The following is a 19,128-nucleotide window of genomic DNA, read 5'->3' on the forward strand; positions in this document are numbered from 1 at the left end:
GGGCTCTACCCTTCTTAACAGTGGCGCGTATCGCTCCGCCTGCCGCTTTCTCTGCGGTCTGCTGTCGTTGTCGTATCGCCTTCTTGGGGTTCACGACTTCCCTCCAGGGTAGGTCTTCCTCCCGGCGAGCTTCAGTGGTCCTCACTGGTGGAGGCACTGGGTTCAACGGCTTGGGATGGCCATCCTTCTGCTCGACCTTCTTCCTTTTCGCTGACTTCAGGGGCTGCGGAATTCTCGACAGCTGTTTTCAGGTTCGCCTCCTGCGTAACCTTACTCAGCTTCGGAGTCGCTCCCGTTACAGCCATCCTTTTGCGGAGTTCCTCGACCTGGCTCTCCGCCAGTCGTTTGCCCTCGGACAAGAGACGAATTTTCAATTCCGCCTCCTCTTTGTCCTTATCCGCCTGCTTCCGCTCCTTGACGAGTTTGCGGAGCTCTTTCTCTGCACTCTTACTGGCCTCTAGTAGGGACCTCCACTCCGTTTTGGCCTCAACTACTAGGGCACAGAGTGCCTGTACAGCAAGTTTCAAGTCCTTGCTGTAGTTAACCCGGTTGTCTAGGAAGGACATAATCACGTCGGATACTTCCGTGACTACTTCCATCGTGTGACCACCGCGTTCTTCGTGGTTCGCCATCACAGATTTGATGACGCGGGTCAGGGTAGGGCCGTCCATCTTTACTTCAACCGGCACCTCCTCAGACCCTCCACGGGCTTCACCATCGCCTTCCCCGGCGATCTTTGGGGCGACCTTTCCAGGCCGCTGCGTCTGGTGAAAGGGTTCTCCTTACCACCATTCGCTTCACCTCCTTCCTTCGTCGTTTTTGTTTAATGGGATTACTCATGTCTGATGGGTCCCCTTGCGGCTGCTGTCGAATCCTGCTGGTGTAGTCGCCTTCACGATCCCATGGTTATCTATACATACCTTGCGGCATGCAGGGAGGCCATGCGAGGGTTGACACTTTCGTGTTCAGAGCCAGATCAGCGCTAGTCAGGGAAAAGCATCTGAGCCTACTCCCACTCAGCTGCCAGCTGAGCGACAGAATTGTACCGCGTGCTGCAAGGCCCGCCACGGTTTTAGGGGACGGAAGACAGCCTGGCCATTAGCCCATTCGCCGTTTCAGGTCGGTGTCACCCGGCCTTACTAAGAGAATAGAATAACCAGACTACCAGCCCTCGCGTTCACAATATCTCAATATCCAAAACAAGACCAATAACATACAACCAGTATACCATAATCAGGATCTTACTGGAATCAATCCTGATGTGCCAATGGCACTCCCTGGGCTTGTGCTTTTGAAGCGGCACACAGTCGCTTTGATAGAGTCTGCTTACGGGCACTTGTGGTTTTTTGGGAGGGATTTTAACAGAGCCCACTGCTAAATCCCACCACGCCCTAGGCAGTTCTCCCTGACTCACAGACAGCTGGGGAGGGGTCGTCAAGCCCTTGGACATGGTCCATGCTGTCCCTACTGTCCCTGCTGCCCCTGCTGCGCAGAAAGACCTGACATCAGTAAACGGAGCTCACCCAGCATCAAAACCCGTGGGAAGCAGTATATGCAACAATGATGCAGTCGGCAAAACTACACAAAGTCTTTCCCCAGTACCGGTCTTTGCCGATATGTCTGGAAGGAATCGTGTAGTAGTTTCGGCAACGGCTGGCACTGTGGGGCAAGTCTTACCACAGGTCAGTCCCCAGTTTTTTCAACCGCAAACATGTACTGCTGCGCCCGATATTTTTCCAGGTTGCTGCCACTCCCACTACTCTCGCTCGCCAGAGCTCGCCGGAATATCACACAAAGCGCATCCCCAGTGCCAGCTGCTGTCGATATTGACAAAACTAGTGTACAGCGGCTGGTAATGTGGGGCAAAGCGCCCATAGAAAATTATCGAGTATTATTATTATTTTTACAGATTGCGAAAAAAGTTTCTCACGGTATGCTAACATATCGTAAATGTGTACAGAGATGATAAGTAAGAGATTTTCCCATTCTCTTTTGAATTCAATCCCTGGTCAAAGTTTAGCCTAGGACAATGAGTACCGAGGTTTTTTTTTTACTATTATGCAACTAAGATTCCGCTGTTTTTCAAAAGATCTGGTCGTAGACGGTGATCCAGTCTTAAAGTGAAAGTGAAACAACGTGCCTTTGTTGAGCCCTATCAGCTCGACAAATACCGTATGAAAAACCAGGAACACTGCTCTAGTCAGCAGACCATAAATGATATAATTTGAATAAAACTTCAGTTAGCCTTTGTTACTTCAACCATACACACGTGTATTTATTTCGCGTTCTTCAGAATATTCCTCTCTTCATTCGCTCTGCCCAACAGGTATTGGGCCTTTTTCCTTTCTGTACCGGACGGTTCGCAAAAAGAGTGAAAAATTGATTTGTTGAAAATTGTAGTTGTGCGTCTAAATAAACGGTATTATCGCGCATGGGTGTTTAAAGTTCAAATGCTGTTAGTGAGGCAATATGTTAGTCCGGGAGTTGCACCGAACCCTGTCACTGAAGCTTGGACGGAAGGTGACGCAAAAGCGAGGGCATCGATTGCTTTGCTGGTTGAAGACAATCAGCACAATCTGATCATGACAAAGGTTACAGCGAAAGACACGTGGGATGCACTCAAGGCGCATCATCAGAAAGCAACATTGACCGGAAAAGTTACGCTACTGAAAGAAATCTGCAGCATGAATTATCGGGAAGGAGACAATATGGAAGAATTCATATATGGAATCGAGGAGCTGTATTCCCGTCTAGAAGGACCTGGCGAGAAATTGTCACCGTACATGTCACCGGAAGAATTTGACGCTCTCACGACAGCCTTGGAAAGCCGATCGGATAACGATCTGACCATGGAACTGGTTACGTCCAAGCTTGTTGACGAAAGCGAGAAAGTTTACGGCGAAAAATTTTCGGATGAGCCTGTACTGAAAGTAGATGGTAAGCAGAAACCTGCTGCTACTTTTGCGGTAAAATCGGACATAAAAAGAAACAGTGCAGGCTGGACAGAAGAACCAAAATGACGACGAAGCTGATAAGATAAGAAAAAGCCGAAGCAAAAAGAAGATCAGAAGCTGAAAAAAGTGCGCGAAAGCGACAGCAAGTCGTTCACGTTCAAAGTGCGCAAAAACTCGAACAGTCGGGCTCCGTTCGTTCTTGGTTCGTCGTTCGTGACACTGGAGCAACATGGCATATATCAAATGATCAAAGCGCGTTCATTCGTTTGCAAAACGTTTCTCGATCAAATGTTGTCGTTGCTGACGGAACGAAAAATTGCGTGGAAGGTGTTGGGGAATGTTTAATTGACTGTATTGACGATGGAAATGAACCCGTTAAGCTTACATTAAGCGGTGTTCTCTACGTTCCAAAACGCTGGAAGGAAACATTAGCTCGACAAGCAAATTGGCATCCAAAGGTGTATTCGATATCGTCGGGTGTAAATTGATGTACGGAAGCACGGTTGTTGCCGTCGGTGACAGAAGAGGTAAAGGTTGATCATGTCGCTAAAGTAGAGACTAGTGAATATACAAACAATTGCCAACACACATGGCACCGCCGGCTTGGGCATAGGAGCCCGGAAGTGCTGGACAAAATCTGGCGGAACGCGTTGGCGTCCGGAGTGGAAATCTCTGATTGTGGATTACGTTTGACTTGCGCATGCTGCATTGAGGGAAAAATGAGTCGCCCACCTTTTCCGAAGGCTGCACAGAAGAAGTCCAACAAGGTACTTGACATAGTGCATACTGATGTATGTGGTCCCATGGAGCACGTCACGCAGGGTGGATGTCGCTATTTCATGTCAATGATAGACGACCATAGCAGATACATGTATGTATATTTTCTGAAAGAAAAGTCGGAGGTCCCCACTAAAATAAAAGAGTACGTGAGAATGGTCGAAAATCAATTCGGACGCAAGCCCTGTATTATTCGCTCCGATCAGGGCGGGGAGTACTCTAGTAAGGCGCTTCGGCGGTTCTATAGTGAAGAAGGCATCAAGGCGGAATTTACAGCAGGATACTCACCGCAACAGAACGGCATAGCAGAGAGAAGAAATCGCTCACTGGGTGACATGGGTCGCTGCATGTTAATAGATGCCGGCATGCACAAAAGATATTGGGCAGAGGCGGTTAACACGGCTTGTTACCTCCAGAATCGCTTGCCGACAGTAGCTACAGATCGAACCCCATATGAAATATGGTTTGGTCGAAAACCGGACTTGCACCACTTGAAAGTATTCGGTTGCAGTGGTTATGTGATGGTGCCCGCAGTGAAGCGAAAGAAATTTGATACCAAAGCCGTCAAAATGGTTTTCGTGGGCTATTCAGCTGAGCACAAAGCCTACAAAATGCTGGATATGAAAAGCGGTGAAATCAAAATCAGCCATGACGTTCGTTTTCTGGAACTCGGGATGGTTCAAAGGCTCAGGAGGAGCAATGTACTCGAAAACAAGCGATGAGTGATTCCGAACGACCCTTACCCACTGAAGAGGTGGATTGGTCAATTGCGAGCCATATCCCAGATAAAGTTTCCGATGATAAGTTTTTGGAATTCGAGGATGCTGAGGATAATCTTGTTAGAGATCAGCAAGTGGATGCACAGGTGCCGGTACGACGAACAACAAGAGCAACAGCGGGTGTTCCACCAATCAGATACGGCGAGGAAGCCAATGCGGTGAAGCTTGATGGCACTGAGCCGAGAACGTTCAAAGAGGTGATTTCCGGATTGAATGCAGTTGAGTGGCGAAAAGCTATGGACGACGAGATGGATTCCCACTTGAACAATGGTACGTGGGAACTCGTTGAAGCACCCCCGGGTCGCCGAATAATTGGTTCAAAGTAGGTGTTCAAGTGTAAGACCGACGAAAACGGAAAATTGCTGCGTTATAAGACACGCCTCGTGGCGCAGGGATTCTGCCAAAAATACGAGAGTGGGTATGACTTGGTTTTTGCGCCCGTTTCGGGCATTGCCAGTTACCAGTGAGCGCGGTGTGCTGGCGAAACATATCGACATTAAAACCGCCTATCTATACGGTCAACTGCGAGAGGAAATACTAATGCGTCAGCCTGCCGGTTACGACAACGGGAATCCAAAGATGGTGTGTTTGCTAAAACGTAGTCTGTACGGGCTGAAACAAGCCGGAATAAGTGTTTGGACGATGTGCTAAAAACGATGGGCTTCACACAGTCTGCTGCAGACCCATGTTTGTATATCAAACAATGCGGAAGTAAGACCATCTTCTTACTCGTCTACGTGGACGATGTCATTGTTATTTGCTACACTGAGGAGGAGTTTTCCGATGTCGTCACGGGCCTTAGAGCAAAGTTCAAGCTGACTGATTTGGGTACCCTGAAGTTTTTCCTTGGAGTTCAGGTACGATTGCGAAACGGAAAATACTACCTTGGCCAGAAAGCGTACATAAACACTATTTTGAATCGGTACGGAATGTCCAATGCTAAAACGCCCAAAGTTCCCATGGATCCGGGCTATATCCAACTTGAGGAGGAGGATAATAAGAAGCCGGCGCCTGCAGAGCAGTACTAGTCGCTTGTTGGAGCTTTGTTATATCTTGCAGTGCATAGTCGCCACGATATTTCCATAGCTTCTTCTATCCTGGGACGCAGAGTGACGGAGCCTTCGCAGCGAGACTGGAACGAGGCAAAGCGTGTGCTTCGCTACTTAAAGAAGACGTCAGATGAAGAGTTGTGTCTTGGAAATGGTGGTGTTAATCTCGAATGTTTTGTTGATGCGGATTGGGCCGGCGACGTTCGCGACCGAAAATCAACGTCAGGATATATGTTCAAGCTCGGAGATGGCGCGATAGGCTGGGGATGTCGCAAGCAGAAATGTGTGGCACTCTCTAGTACAGAAGCCGAATACGTCGCTCTCGCTGAGTGTCTGCAGGAAGTTCAGTGGCTCCGAAAGCTACTGTCTGACATTGGTAAACCGGAGAATCTACCTATAGTTGTATGGGAAGACAATCTTAGCTGCATAGCTCTGACGCAAGCTGATCGAACTGAGAAGAAATCGAAGCACATCGACACTAAGTACAACTATATTAACCTTTTGTCTGTGCTCTGGGGTCAATATGACCCCAGACCACTTTGAGTGGCTGCCATTTTTTTAGTTTTCAACCGATTCTCCTAATTTTTGGTAGTTTGGTAAAACTCGCCGAGATCTGTCTCCTAGGTGCAAATTCGCTTGAAAAATCTTGAAAATATGCGCTACAGTGTCCTTTTTTCAAAAAACTTACGTTGTCTGTGCTCTGGGGTCAAATTGACCCCAAATTGAAAATGCTATAACTATTTTAATGTTTGGCCAATTTTGGATTTTTAGGGCTGTTTCGAAAGATAATTTAATCATCTTTCAGGTCGTTACCAAAGATTGACTATAGGTGGGCGGGTATATCGCGGGGAGGGGTTTTCGTAAAAAAGGGTACAAAAACAGTGATTTTTCATGCTTATTTTATTATATCTAAAAATCCTACCCATTTTGAACTGCACCTTTTCAAAAAGGTTATGCAAGAAGGCGTCTGCTTTGACATGAGGCATTGATTAGTTTAGCGCTTGGTCGCTAGGTGGCGGTATATTTGAATTCATTATTTTAGACTACTCAAGTAACTCCGATATATGGAATTTTCCTCATTGTAAATATTCTTATCGCACAATTTCGAAATTTGTAAAGATGACGTCTGTAACAAAGTTCGTCTGGTGGGAATAGACTGTCATGTGACGGAATAAATAATAAGGAAATTTACAAATAGGCGGCGCTAGTGTATTTGCAATATTCTTGCATATATGAAATATTGCTTTAGCTTGAGATCCCTCATACCTACACCCAAGTTGTATTCGGCAACATTGTTCAGGATGTCTAGCACTACAAAGCGGTGCTCAATATAATGAGCACTTCTTCCCATTTTTTAATTTGTGCGATAAGAATATTTACACTGAGGAGAATTCAATATATCGGAATATCTTGAGTAGTCTAAAATAATGAATTCAAATATACCAAAACCTGGCGGCCGAGTTCTAAACTTATCAACACCTCATGCCAAAGCACATGCCTTTCTGCATAGCCTTTTTAAAAAAGTTGCAGTTCAAAATGGGTAGGATTTTCGGATATAAGTAAAATAATCATGAAAAATCACTGTTTTTGTACCCTTGTTCACTAAAACCCCTCCCCGCGATGTACCCGCCCACTTTTAGTCAATCTTTGGTAACGACCTGAAAGATGATTAAATTATCTTTCGAAACAGCCCAAAAAATCAAAAATTGGCCAAACATTAAAAAAGTTATAGCAATTTCAATTTGGGGTCAATTTGACCCCAGAGCACAGACAACGTAAGTTTTTTTGAGCACAGACAGAAGGTTAAGGACCTGGTGCGCGATGGTGTAATTAAAATCTGTTATTGCCCAACTGAACTAATGCAAGCCGATATATTGACGAAACCGCTGAGTGCTGTGAAGTTGGTCCAGATGAAGAACGCTATTGGCATCAGATCTTTCAACGTTGAGGAGGAGTGTTGAGCCCTATCAGCTCGACAAACACCGTATGAAAAACCAGCAACACTGCTCTAGTGAGCAGACACTAAATGATATAATTTGAATAAAACTTCAGTTAGCTTTTGTTACTTCAACCATACACACGTGTATTTATTTCGCGTTCTTCAGAATATTCCTCTCTTCGTTCGCTCTGCCCAACAGCCTTGATAAGTTTCATCGTCAGTTATGGCGTTTACAACGGTCCGCGTGAAGGACGGTCAAAAACCTTCAAAGGCACTGAATTGAAGACAATACCCGATGACGACCCGTGCTAAACACAAGATGAGCTTGTTGTAGCATTAGGAGTTGCAAAATAATTCCAAGTGATTACATGCGTTGGAAATCATTCAATCTGTGAACAACTCCTTTGGCGGCAAAAAAGTGGAGGGTAAATTCATCGTATATTAATTTGTGATGGAAAATGGTTTCCCGAATGAAACAAAATCCTGGTGACTAGGCCATACTTCCACTTTGTCGATCGACACAGTCACAACACAAAAAAACGCTAAGCAGAGCTGACTGGCCTTTATTAAATAAATTCCGTCGAATTATGTTCCACCACCTATTATAGCTTCGATCTGCGACCAGGGAATCAATATTCGAACAACGCTTAACAATATACTCTTTGTCATCAACAGAGTTTGTTACTGACAAACGCACCTAGCGACAAATCTTTATTCGAACCCGAACACAATATGTATACGATGCTAAAGTTGCAATCATTGTTCGATTCTCAAATATTGCCATAAAAGCAGAAGCTATGATAGCATAAAACCGAAATTTGCTCTAGAAATAATGCAAAATAACGGGTTGAAAAGTTAGCAACAAGGTTGTCTTCTTTTTTGTTGCTGACAAAATTTTTCGGATCTTTTTCATTATTATCTCCGACAAAAACAAAGCTTTGTCGTTGGTTCTCTTTTGTCGCTTGTTTCGCAGGCGCATTCCAAAAAAATTGATTCCCTGTCTGCGACCAATAGCTCGCCATGTTGATCAAACCGAATAAGAGAGTACGAATGCCTATCTTATTGCCATTGTAATTTTAAAAAATTTTCATTATAATAAAAGGGCATTGATTGAAATTTAATGGCTCGTGTAACACAGAATAATCATCACCCCATTCGCATCCTGTAGAATTTTTATTAGTAGACATAGAAATTAGACGGCAAGTAAAAGTATTTCACTAATAATCTCTACCCAAAACCATTTTTGCCTTTCTCGTACACTAAGGGAATGTTATAAAGGCTTGAATAATTCCATTTCCATCACTACAACACATGTATTTGTATCGGTACCGGTATTTCAACATAAATAACAACAACGGTACAAACAGAGAGCCAAAAACCGGTTAAAACGCTTTGTGATACTGATTAGTTCGAGAGAAAAAGTTGCACAGAAAGTTGTTCAGGAGTATTTCATTAGTTCATAAGTTGAAATACAAACTTTGGACAATAACAAAATAATGAAATCCATTGTTCATTTCGCATGCGATAACTTACTCGTAATCTTCGAAGGCGACTGGGGCGGCCGTTTCTAGGAAATCGTTCTCCTCCTGTGTCATGACTTGCCCATCGGGACCGTAGAATACGGGACTGTCGAATTCGTCAGTCGATGAGGTTGGTTCATTAATGGGTTGAAGAACTGGAACTGCAATTGAAATAATAAAATAAGTTGCCGTTTTGTACTTGTTTACGGTGTCCTGCTATACTAACCGACTTCCTCATTACGACCCCAGGACTTCTGTTGCAGTTCCAGCACCGAGTGAATAAAGCGACCAGTCGAATTGTCGGTCGAACCTTCAAGTTGTCCTAACGTTTGCATGATGTCCATCAGCTCGTCGTGACAGTCACGTTCCAGCTCATAACCGCAAAGCTGTTAGTAATAGAAAAATGACAAATACCGTTGTGTAACTTTAGTATGCATTCAGAATCTAATGAAACAGCCGCCCTTACCTTCAAGCATTGGCAGACACATTTGATGTTTTCCGGGCCTTCTTTACCTAAAAGTACTTTGGCAGCCTCGACGATTCGTAATGCTAGTTCAGCGTTCCGCATGATATCCTGATCAATGAAATTGAAAACCTTTACATTCTTTGTTCAAAAGTTTGATGGATTTAACACAATTAACATTCTTGACGATACTAACATTCGGTTTCCGCAGCTGCATATACAGTTCAGCCAGGAAGAGTGTCGTACCGCGCACCTTGACCTGCTCGTGAGTCATAAAGTTGAGCAATTCCGACTGTTGATGATTCATCTTCATGCCTAACAGCTGTCGAAGTACGCTCGACGGGTCTTCGTCCAGACTGTCCAGCAGTTTACACAGACGAGCCCCCATGTAGCGGAAGTTTTGCTCCTTGATCGACTGTTTTCGGATACGTGGATACAGTTATAGCAAATAACGATAAAAACAATAGAAATCATCACAAACCTGTTCAAAGATGAACTCCACGGCATTGCTTAGCACGAAGTTGCTACTTCGGAACTCGGAGAAAGTTCCTTTGAACTTTCGTTGGATGTTTTCAAACATGCCAGGATTGTCGTACAGCTCTGCCATCACCTCAGTTAGGTATTCCAGCGCGTAACTCTCATTCTCCGACATCTAGATTTGACGATAAGGAAATTTCTCGACTTGTGAAAATTGATCATTCAGAAGGAATAGTGGCAATGGTCAATAAAACAAATACAATAATGCTAAGCTCCTGTGACAAAATGAATTAATTTGCTATTTTTGATTTTGGCATAAAGCAGACGGGACACATTGTGGCTTGGACATATCAGGCGAATAACAATATGGACCAATCAGATCTACAATACGAAACAAACAACAAACACAAAGAGAAGCAACCAACCTTTTGATATTAGTATGCAACAAAAAATGTAATGCAAACCTGTCAGGTTAGGAAGGTGTGTGAGATGGCAGCCCAGGAGAGGGGAGCAAGGATCGATATACACAAGGATAAAGCATGCAAGGTTGCAAGACATTCGTGCATGAAGATGAGTGCACTGCAGCAATTTTGAGATCTTTTCGGGTCTCCCAGACTTGCTCAGTCTGCGTGCATGTGCAATGATGTGCGCCCCTACCTGATCGGAATCGGCATCAGCTCCAAAATCATTATGCTGTTGCTGCTGCTGGTGGTGATGCTGCTGATGATGCTGTTGCTGTTGGTGATGTGGATGCTGCTGGTGATGTTGCGACTGGTGGTGATGTGACTGCATGTGAGGATTCTGTATCCTCGACCTTACGAACGAATTGTTGTTTTTATTTCTATTGTCGTGCTGAGGCATCATGCCACCGCCGACTGGCCCGCTGGCCTGGTGGGCCACTGTCGCCATGCCCCCAAGCATCGGATGGTGCAGATGATTGTTCAGCGCCGTCGACGAGTACCCCACAAATGGAAAGGCCGAATTACCAACGCTCTGGTGTAGGGGGAGATGCGGCTGCTGTTGCTGCTGGTGGTGGAGATGCTGCTGCAGACGTTGCTGCTGAGAATGTTGAGGAAAGTGCTGGTTCGAATGCTGCTGGTGGTGGTTAAAGTGCGATGAGTTGCGTATCTGCTTTCGTGGTACGAATTTGGACGAAGGTGATAATTCCGATTGCCGATTCGATTGTGGTTTGCGATAGAAATCGAATATATATATGGTTTGGTATTTTGATTTGTGTAGATACGTTTAGTAACGATCCGTGCAGTTTTAGAAACATTCGCAGAAGTTGTGTACAAATATAAAATATATAAATAGGATATATAGAGATATACAGGATTAGTTTGTAGAAATATATAGAATGCCTAGCGTTTAGGTGAGTAACCACCCAGCTGCTTATTTATGGAAAGGACAGTGTTGCATTCATGTTTCCTAATAATAAACTGAATATTGTGAACCGGTGGAAAGTTGATCAATGAGGTCTCATTAGGATCAATCTCACCACGCTGATCAACTCGTCCACATTGGAATAACTAATAATCTAAAAGGACATGTAAACCGTTCCGAACCACTCAGATATTTAAACCCATTGTTTATTTTTTTTGCAGGAAAAACCATGACAATAAAATAAATTAAATTACATGAGTCAAAATCCCTAATTGGATTCTATCAGGAAGTACATAATACTATTTTATCGGAGCACCATATCAATCAATCTAGTAGAGCTGTTTTATATTAAAACTAATTCAAACAGGAACCATCTTAGATGACCTGAATGAAAGAAGATAGTCTGCTACATTGATTACTAGGGTTTTCAGATCTGATCGCGGTCGTTTTAAATTTGAATGTTTTATCAGATGGATTAGCAAACTCAATGATACAACACTTTCCTTGCCGAATATGGTTAATCGTGATTGTTTAACCGCATCCATGCTCTCGAAATTGATTACCAGAGCTATAGCGACTATGTAGGCTAGTATGTACAAAAGTTCATCCACACCACGCATTCACTCTACCTTAGCAACCGTCACTTTTTCTTCACACCTAACAGAGACGCATTTCACTTATCGCGTTGTCGTCATCTTTTCTCACACCCGATTTAATAAATCAATGATTAAGTTTTGAATACTCTATCCATTCATTGTTATCGTAGCCAATACTGTTTATGAAAAACCACTCGTTCTATCCACCAGATAAAGGTAGGACTCCATTGGACTCCATTAAATCTGAACACCTCGCCGCACACTTTCACACTTGTGATTCACTCAACAAGGGTCCATATCCACGAGTCCTTGCATTCTAAGCCCAAATAAAAAAAATCCTCATTCATTCTTCACTTACATCCTTATTATCACTAAAGTTGCTATGTCCACCCATTTGCGGTTGGGGACCCGACGTGCTTAGCTGGATGTTCCTTATCCGATCGTTGAGGGATGGTTTGACTAAGTCAGTTCCGTTAACGAGGGCACCATTGGCGACGGTGTCTTGCGGTGGATAATGAGAAGTCAAATTGAAAGTCCCTCCGCCGCCACCACCTCCGCCCCCTGTCCCGTTGTTATCCCCTCGGAAGCGATTCTGCTGGTGGCGCTGCTGCTGTTGGCTACTGCTGCCGTACTGTTGCTGTGGCTGCTGATGTGGCGGGGGTACTGTTTTTTTCGGGACGAATTCCGGGGCGTTCACCCACAGATCTAGCGCTGGAATGATGAAAAGAGAGAAAGGGATATCGGGTTAGATGGATTTCTCGGCAAAAGTTTGATTCATGTATTAAAAACCCAGATTAATAGAGTGGTAGGTGGTAGCGGCTATGATGCCTTTTTCGTGCATTATAAAATGTATTGAAAAAATCACATTAGAAAGGTCAAAACTACTTCATGGGTATTGCATTTTTTTCTATTATTTAGCATTAATTAAAATGCAGTGCCACCAGACTTGAAATTTGTTTTTTCCAAGGGAGGGTCCTTGGGAAAAAACAAAATTTTTTCAATAATTCCGAAATGCAATGCCCGATCGGGGCAATTTTTAATGATAAACAATGGGACAGCATTCCCTGAAAAATGCAACTTGTTGCGACTAAATTGGTTAATGCTAACTTCCAAAAAGTGAGTCTACAATTTTTGTACACATACACACATACACGCACATACAGACATCACCTCAGTTCATCGAATTGAGTCGGTCGATATATGTATAACACTATGGGTCCCCGGACCTTATATCAAAAGTTTTTTTTAGAAATTCTATAGACTTTCGGTACAATTTTGTTGCACGAGAAAGGCAAAAAATAATAGGAGTCATATCCGGCATAGATTTCGGACGGAACAAGCATGTGATTTAGAAATAGAAATTTAATTCAATAACATCAAGAAGCAGAAAGAATGTTAAAAGGCACCTGGTTTGGTGATCCTGATTTTGAAGCAGGGCTGATAATAGTCATTCTCGTCGTATGAAGAAAGCGAAATAAGTCTTTTCATAACATTGCACGACGCAATACCTATTCGGTTGCTTCACACCGCATGCTTACCACGAACATAGTTGCGCAGTCAAAAGTGCGTATTTTGATTGAAATTTGGATTCTCTTCTCTGTAAAGCTTAAGTTTAGCTTCTCATTTCAAGAACAAAGTTTGAATTTCATTCTACGAAATTCATATCTTATTCCCTATGTGAGAAGCCGAAATTCAGCTTTGCAGAAAAACAAATATTTTCATGAAAATACGTTGTTTTGTGAATTAAATTCCGTTTTTCACAACACATGTACGTGCCATATAAAATCCAACAACCTATATGCATTCTGCAAGGCCCATTCTACGAAAAACTTTATTCACAAAGCCGAAATTTACCTTTGTGGAATAGAGAAAGCAAATTTCTATGAAAATATGTACTTTTGTGAATTGAATTCCGTTTTTCACAACAATATTTGTACATATTGAATTTTTGCATATTTATCCCACATGAATGGGAAATCCAGCAAAGATGGGACTGATATGCGATCATAGGCAGAACAGTACGTGCATGATATTCTAATAACATCCAACATCTCAAATGCATCCTGTTGGCTCCATTCTACAAACATTAAACTTTATTCTTAAAGTGAAAAGCCGAAATTCAGCTTTGTAGAGCAGAGGAACCAAATTTCTATGAAAATACGTGATTTTGTGAATTTAATTCCGTGTTTCACAACGAATAAACGTGCCAAACAAAATCCAACGATCCATTTGATGAAATTCGAACTTTTTTCTTGAAATGTAAAGCTGAGATTTAGTTTCGCAAAGCAGATAAAACAATTTTCTATCAAAATACCTACTTTTGTGAAAAAATATCCGTTTGCAGAGCAGAGAAACCAAACCTTCACGAAAATACGTAGTTTCGTGAATTAAAACCTACTTAACTCAAAAACTGAACGTGTTATAAAAATAAAAAACTGGATATATTACTGGATTCAGCAAAGAATTTTTTTTTCAATTACACTGAAAATGGTTGAAGGATTAATAAAAATCTTCGCATGGCAGCTGCCGCTTGAAGAATAATGGTATGAAGTCTTCGTTCTTCAATGTCCTCACGAAGATTTGGTTGCACAACGAAAGCACGAGTAGCAACCACCTCAACGCAACTACCCGTGACAACGGTCTGAGGCTAGTAATATATTCAAAAGCACACGTGGAAAACCCCAAATGGCGATACGTGTTCTCAAATCGATCATGTTTTAGTGGACGGTCGGCATTTCTCAGATTTCACAGATGTGAGGGCCTTCCGAAGCCCGAAAAGCGGTAGCGGTGCCAAATGGAATCTAAAATATAATTTATTGCAATCGTAGCATATGAGAGATATTGGAAAGCGCTGTTGGTCCGACCGTGAGCCGCCATACCTGTTGCAAAAACGAAGCACTGCTCTGGAAATTGGAAATTTTATTAGGGTGATCCAAAAAGGAACAAACTTGAAAATTTTATAATATTGTTCCGACCAAATCCTAATTTGCAAAGTCCTGATAAAACAGATTTTAATTGCGTGACTTTTGATCGTCCGGATGATGCAGAGTCGCAAATGGTGTTTTGTGACCACTGTCAGCAGTGGTACCATTTCGGCTGTGTTGACGTCACAGCAGAAGTTTCCTGGTGCTGTCAAAAGTGCGGTGAAGGTGGAAATGATGACTCCGATTCGTCCAAGCTGCAAGAGGAGTCGAAGAAGCAGAAGCGGGAACTGGAAAGAGAGAAGATTATTTTTGCATCGGAAGCGTCTGGAAGCCCAACAAGAATTATTTGAGATGCGCCAGCAGAGAATCGAATCAAAAGAAAAAGAAAAAGATCGACGAAGAAGGAGCCCACCAGAGGAAACTGGACGAAATTCGGACGGAGATGGAAGAGAAGCTGCATCAGTTGAAGCTAAAGCGGAAAACGGGAACGGACAATGAAAAAAAAGAGTTAAAGGGAGCTGTCGGTGGTGTCAAAGTGGGAAGCTCGAAAAGCGGCACAAGGACGCTTGCGGAATTGGAGCATTCGAAGCTGGGGAAAAACCTCGAGAAGAAAAAGTCGGGGAACGAAAAACCCGGAAAAGTTGATGCAGCGATTGCGAAATTCAACGATCCGAGAAAAGCCTACCGCAAACACTCGACGCCGACAGTTGCTCAGAAACTCTGCCGAAGAGTTTTCTGATCGGGCGCGATAGCAATTCGACGCCTGTCGGACGCCCAGGGGTTTCCATACCGGAAAAGGTGAAGTGTAGCGAGAAGTGGTAGATAGCGGAAGAAGAGTCGGAATCTAAAACGAGTTCCGAAGAAGTAGAAGAACAGTCCGCTGAAGAGAAGGAAACCCAAGAAGAAGGAAGCAAGGAGAAGTCAGGCGTGCTCGACAAACTCGTCAGCGCAAACCAACGAAGGCGCAGATGTTCTCTCGGCAGTTCCTGTCCATGAAATTGCCGACATTTTCCGGCAAGTTTGAAGAGTGGCCGATGTTCGTCACTAGCTACGAAACGTCAACGAAGGCGTGCGGTTTTTCCGACGTGGAGAATTTGGCACGGCTACAGGAGTGCCTGAAAGGACAGGCGCTGGAAGCGATCAGGAGCAGGCTGCTTCTACCGAAATCAGTCTCCAAGATCATCGAGACACTGTGCATGTTGTACGGCAGGCCAGAGCGACTATGCTGTTGTCGAAAGTTCGCAACGCAGCGCCACCGAAGGCGGATCGGTTTGCAAGCTTCATTAGCTTTGGGACAGCTTGCTGATCACCTGGAAGCTAACAACCCTTTTGGTAAATCAAAGAGCTGACGGAGAAGATCCCGGCAGGAACCCAGCTGGAATGGGTACGCTATCGCCGGAAAAGCAAAATGGTGACGTTACGATCGTTATCAAACTTCCTATCAAATATAGTAAAAGATGCTAGCGAAGTTGCTGCGTACGGAGAAGGGTCTTCCCGATCCGTGGAACCAGGGTCAAAGATAGGGAAAACAAGAAGCCGAGCGAACGACGGCTACGTGCACTCGCATGACGTGGCGGAGAATAGGAATTCGAGCCCACCCTTGAGAAAAAGGAAGCTCTGCAGGACACGGAATTGCGATAAATTTCGAAGACTTTAACTCGGGGAACGATGAGAAGCTGTGCGCAGATGGAAGCTATGCCAACTTTGTTTAAACGAGCACGGAACTGCCGGCTGCAAACTAAGCTTCCGTTGCAACGTCGAAGGCTGTAAGGAGCGACACAACCCACTGCTTCATTTCGTCAGGCCAGCCGAAGGACTGAATTGCAACGTCCACGCAGTGCATCCAAAGCCTGCCGTGACTTTCCGCATGATGCCCGTCACCTTGTACTGCGGAAAACATGCAGTGAACACTATCGCATTTCTGGATGAAGGATCATCGTATACGATAGTCGAAAAGGTATTGGTTAATCAGCTAGGAGTCCGAGGTGTGACACAATCACTACGAGTAATGTGGACCGCCGAGGTTTCTCGGATTGAAAAGGATTCGCAATGCGTTAGTCTATTCATCTCCGCAAAAGGATCTACACAAAGTTTTCTAATCAAAAGCGCTCACACGGTGAATAGCTTGAAGCTACCACGGCACACGCTAGCTGTTTCGGAAGTGGTGAAGCAATACGCGCACCTCCAAGGTTTGCCAATCGCAGACGTCCAGCACGCCGCTCCACAGATTTTGATCGGGCTGAAGGATATTCACCTTTACGCGCCTCTCGAGTAGCGAATTGGTCGACCAGAGGAGCCGATAGCCGTTAGGTCGAAGCTAGGTTGGTCCGTATACGGGCCGACACGATCGGAGAATGCGAACAACGCTTGATATCAAATCAAGAGTTGCATGATCTCCTGAAAAGCCATTACACGCTGGAGGAATTTTCATCGCCTTGCAATAGAAGAGCAAAGGAGATTTTGGAGAAGAATACTAGAAGAATCAATCATCGATTTGAAACGGGTCTGCTATGGAAGAACGTCAGTAAGTATGTTGGCATGAGAGAAAGAGAAAAAGATAAAAAATCGTGAGTAAAACATAAACAAAAACAGGAAAATTATTGATCAGACCGCATCGTGCTTTCGTGCTGTGCGGTTCTTTCTCTCTTTGCGGAAGGAAGTTTTTAATACTACCCGAAGCTATTTTAATTTCAACGGTGCTTCTTAGCGCTATTTGTACCCACTGATCCCGTTACGATCTTTGCAAGGACCCGTGCCTTCGTTTTACGTTGGACCCGTTTGCGGAAGTAAAATTCCGACAAGCGGTGGTAATCCTGCAGGGACACCGTTCTGGGAAAAAACCTCTTAGAAGGTCACGTCTCCACGCTCAGCAATGAGTATTAACAAAAACAAGAGGAAGGGGGAGTCTCTGAATTCTCCACTTCCTTCAAAGAAACAAGGTTTCAAGACCGTCCTGCCCAAGCGCGGAAAAAATAGAAGGAAGCTGGAGAATTCAGATATTCCTTCTAACTCTAATATCGGAAATAATTCTTCTCCAATCGAACTGAGCAATCAGTTCGATTTGATTAATGATGAAATTGAGCAAATTGAATCTACCTCTAGCCCAGGTGATTCGATTCATGCGAAAAAGCAAAGGATTCCGCCAATTGTGGTATTTGTTGCCGAGTTTTCTGGCTTCCGGAATGAGATTTTGAGTAACCTTCAGGGGATCAAGGTTTCATTTCAGATTGCTAGGAAGGGTGACTGCCGCGTTTTGCCGGGATCCTTTGACGATCGCAAACGTCTGCTTCACTATTTAACTGAGAAGCGCCATAAATTCTTCACATACGACGACAAAACTGAGCGATTGTTCAAAGTCGTCTTGAAAGGTCTCCCCAGTGATGACAAATCACTGGATGAGATTAAAATTGAAATTTCTCAATTACTTGGATTTTCACCAGTCCAAGTAATTAAGATGAAAAAGAAATCCCATTCTGGTACTTCCCAGAGGGCATTTCTCAAGAATTTTATTTAGTTCATTTTAACAAAAGTGAACTAAATAATATGAAAAGTTTGGAAAAGGCCTGTATTATGTCTCATGTCCGTGTTACATGGGAACATTTCCGCAGGCCTGGGGAAATTTCAAAACCCTACCCAGTGCCGTAAGTGCCAAAAGTGGGGTCATGGAACCAAACATTGTCACATGGATGCTAATGCATGATTTGTGGTGGAACCTCTCACGCCAAGGACGCATGTCCTGTGAGAGAAGATTCCAATAAATTTAAGTGCGCAAATTGTGAGGGCAATCATAAATCCAATTTCTGGGAATGCCCTTCACGCAAAAAGTTTTGAATTCCCGTGCAAAATTGATGACGGGAAATTCCAATCGGATCCAAATCGGATCCAGATCGGATTTCAAACGCTCAAATTTCGAAACCGGTTACCGGTCGAGCAATTCATACCCACCACAATTCACAAACAAATTTTGCCGCTCGTCAACGGGTAGCAAGCACTTCAGTAAATTCCAATTTTTCGAATGTACCTACGTATGCAAACATCGCTGCTGGTAGACCAAATTTCTCTTCTCAAAATGAGGTTTATACCCATGTCCCAACGGAAAATAACGGTCATGTTGCCGATTCAGGTAGCATGACTGCTTCCGATTTTGATTTTTAACTGAACAATTGCATCACATGATTGATGCAATGTTCAAAGCAAATACCATTCCTGAAGCTGTTCAGGTTGGTATAAAGTACACACAAAAATTGTTATCGGACTCCGTTTCAAT

General features: G+C 43.8%; 1 protein-coding gene across 4 annotated transcripts in view; it reads right to left on the reverse strand.

Moving 5' to 3' along the window:
* Positions 1-19,128, reverse strand: part of LOC134226677 (uncharacterized) — a 59,641-nt gene that overhangs the window by 20,269 nt on the left and 20,244 nt on the right. For 3 of the 4 annotated variants that reach the window (XR_009983537.1, XM_062707608.1, XM_062707609.1), the window contains exons 3-9: positions 12,296-12,648; positions 10,616-11,086; positions 9,963-10,133; positions 9,678-9,896; positions 9,485-9,592; positions 9,245-9,404; positions 9,032-9,179 (exon numbers count right to left, since the gene is read on the reverse strand). Coding sequence is in view for 3 of the 4 variants with exons in the window: in XM_062707608.1 (XP_062563592.1) it covers positions 9,032-9,179; positions 9,245-9,404; positions 9,485-9,592; positions 9,678-9,896; positions 9,963-10,133; positions 10,616-11,086; positions 12,296-12,648 (1,630 nt within the window). In the remaining variant the exon portion in view is untranslated. The remainder of the gene's footprint in view (positions 1-9,031; positions 9,180-9,244; positions 9,405-9,484; positions 9,593-9,677; positions 9,897-9,962; positions 10,134-10,615; positions 11,087-12,295; positions 12,649-19,128) is intronic. The other variant, XM_062707610.1, reaches the window with a different exon arrangement.

Source organism: Armigeres subalbatus, chromosome 3 (genome assembly GCF_024139115.2).
Source record: "Armigeres subalbatus isolate Guangzhou_Male chromosome 3, GZ_Asu_2, whole genome shotgun sequence".
Lineage (NCBI taxonomy): Eukaryota > Metazoa > Arthropoda > Insecta > Diptera > Culicidae > Armigeres > Armigeres subalbatus.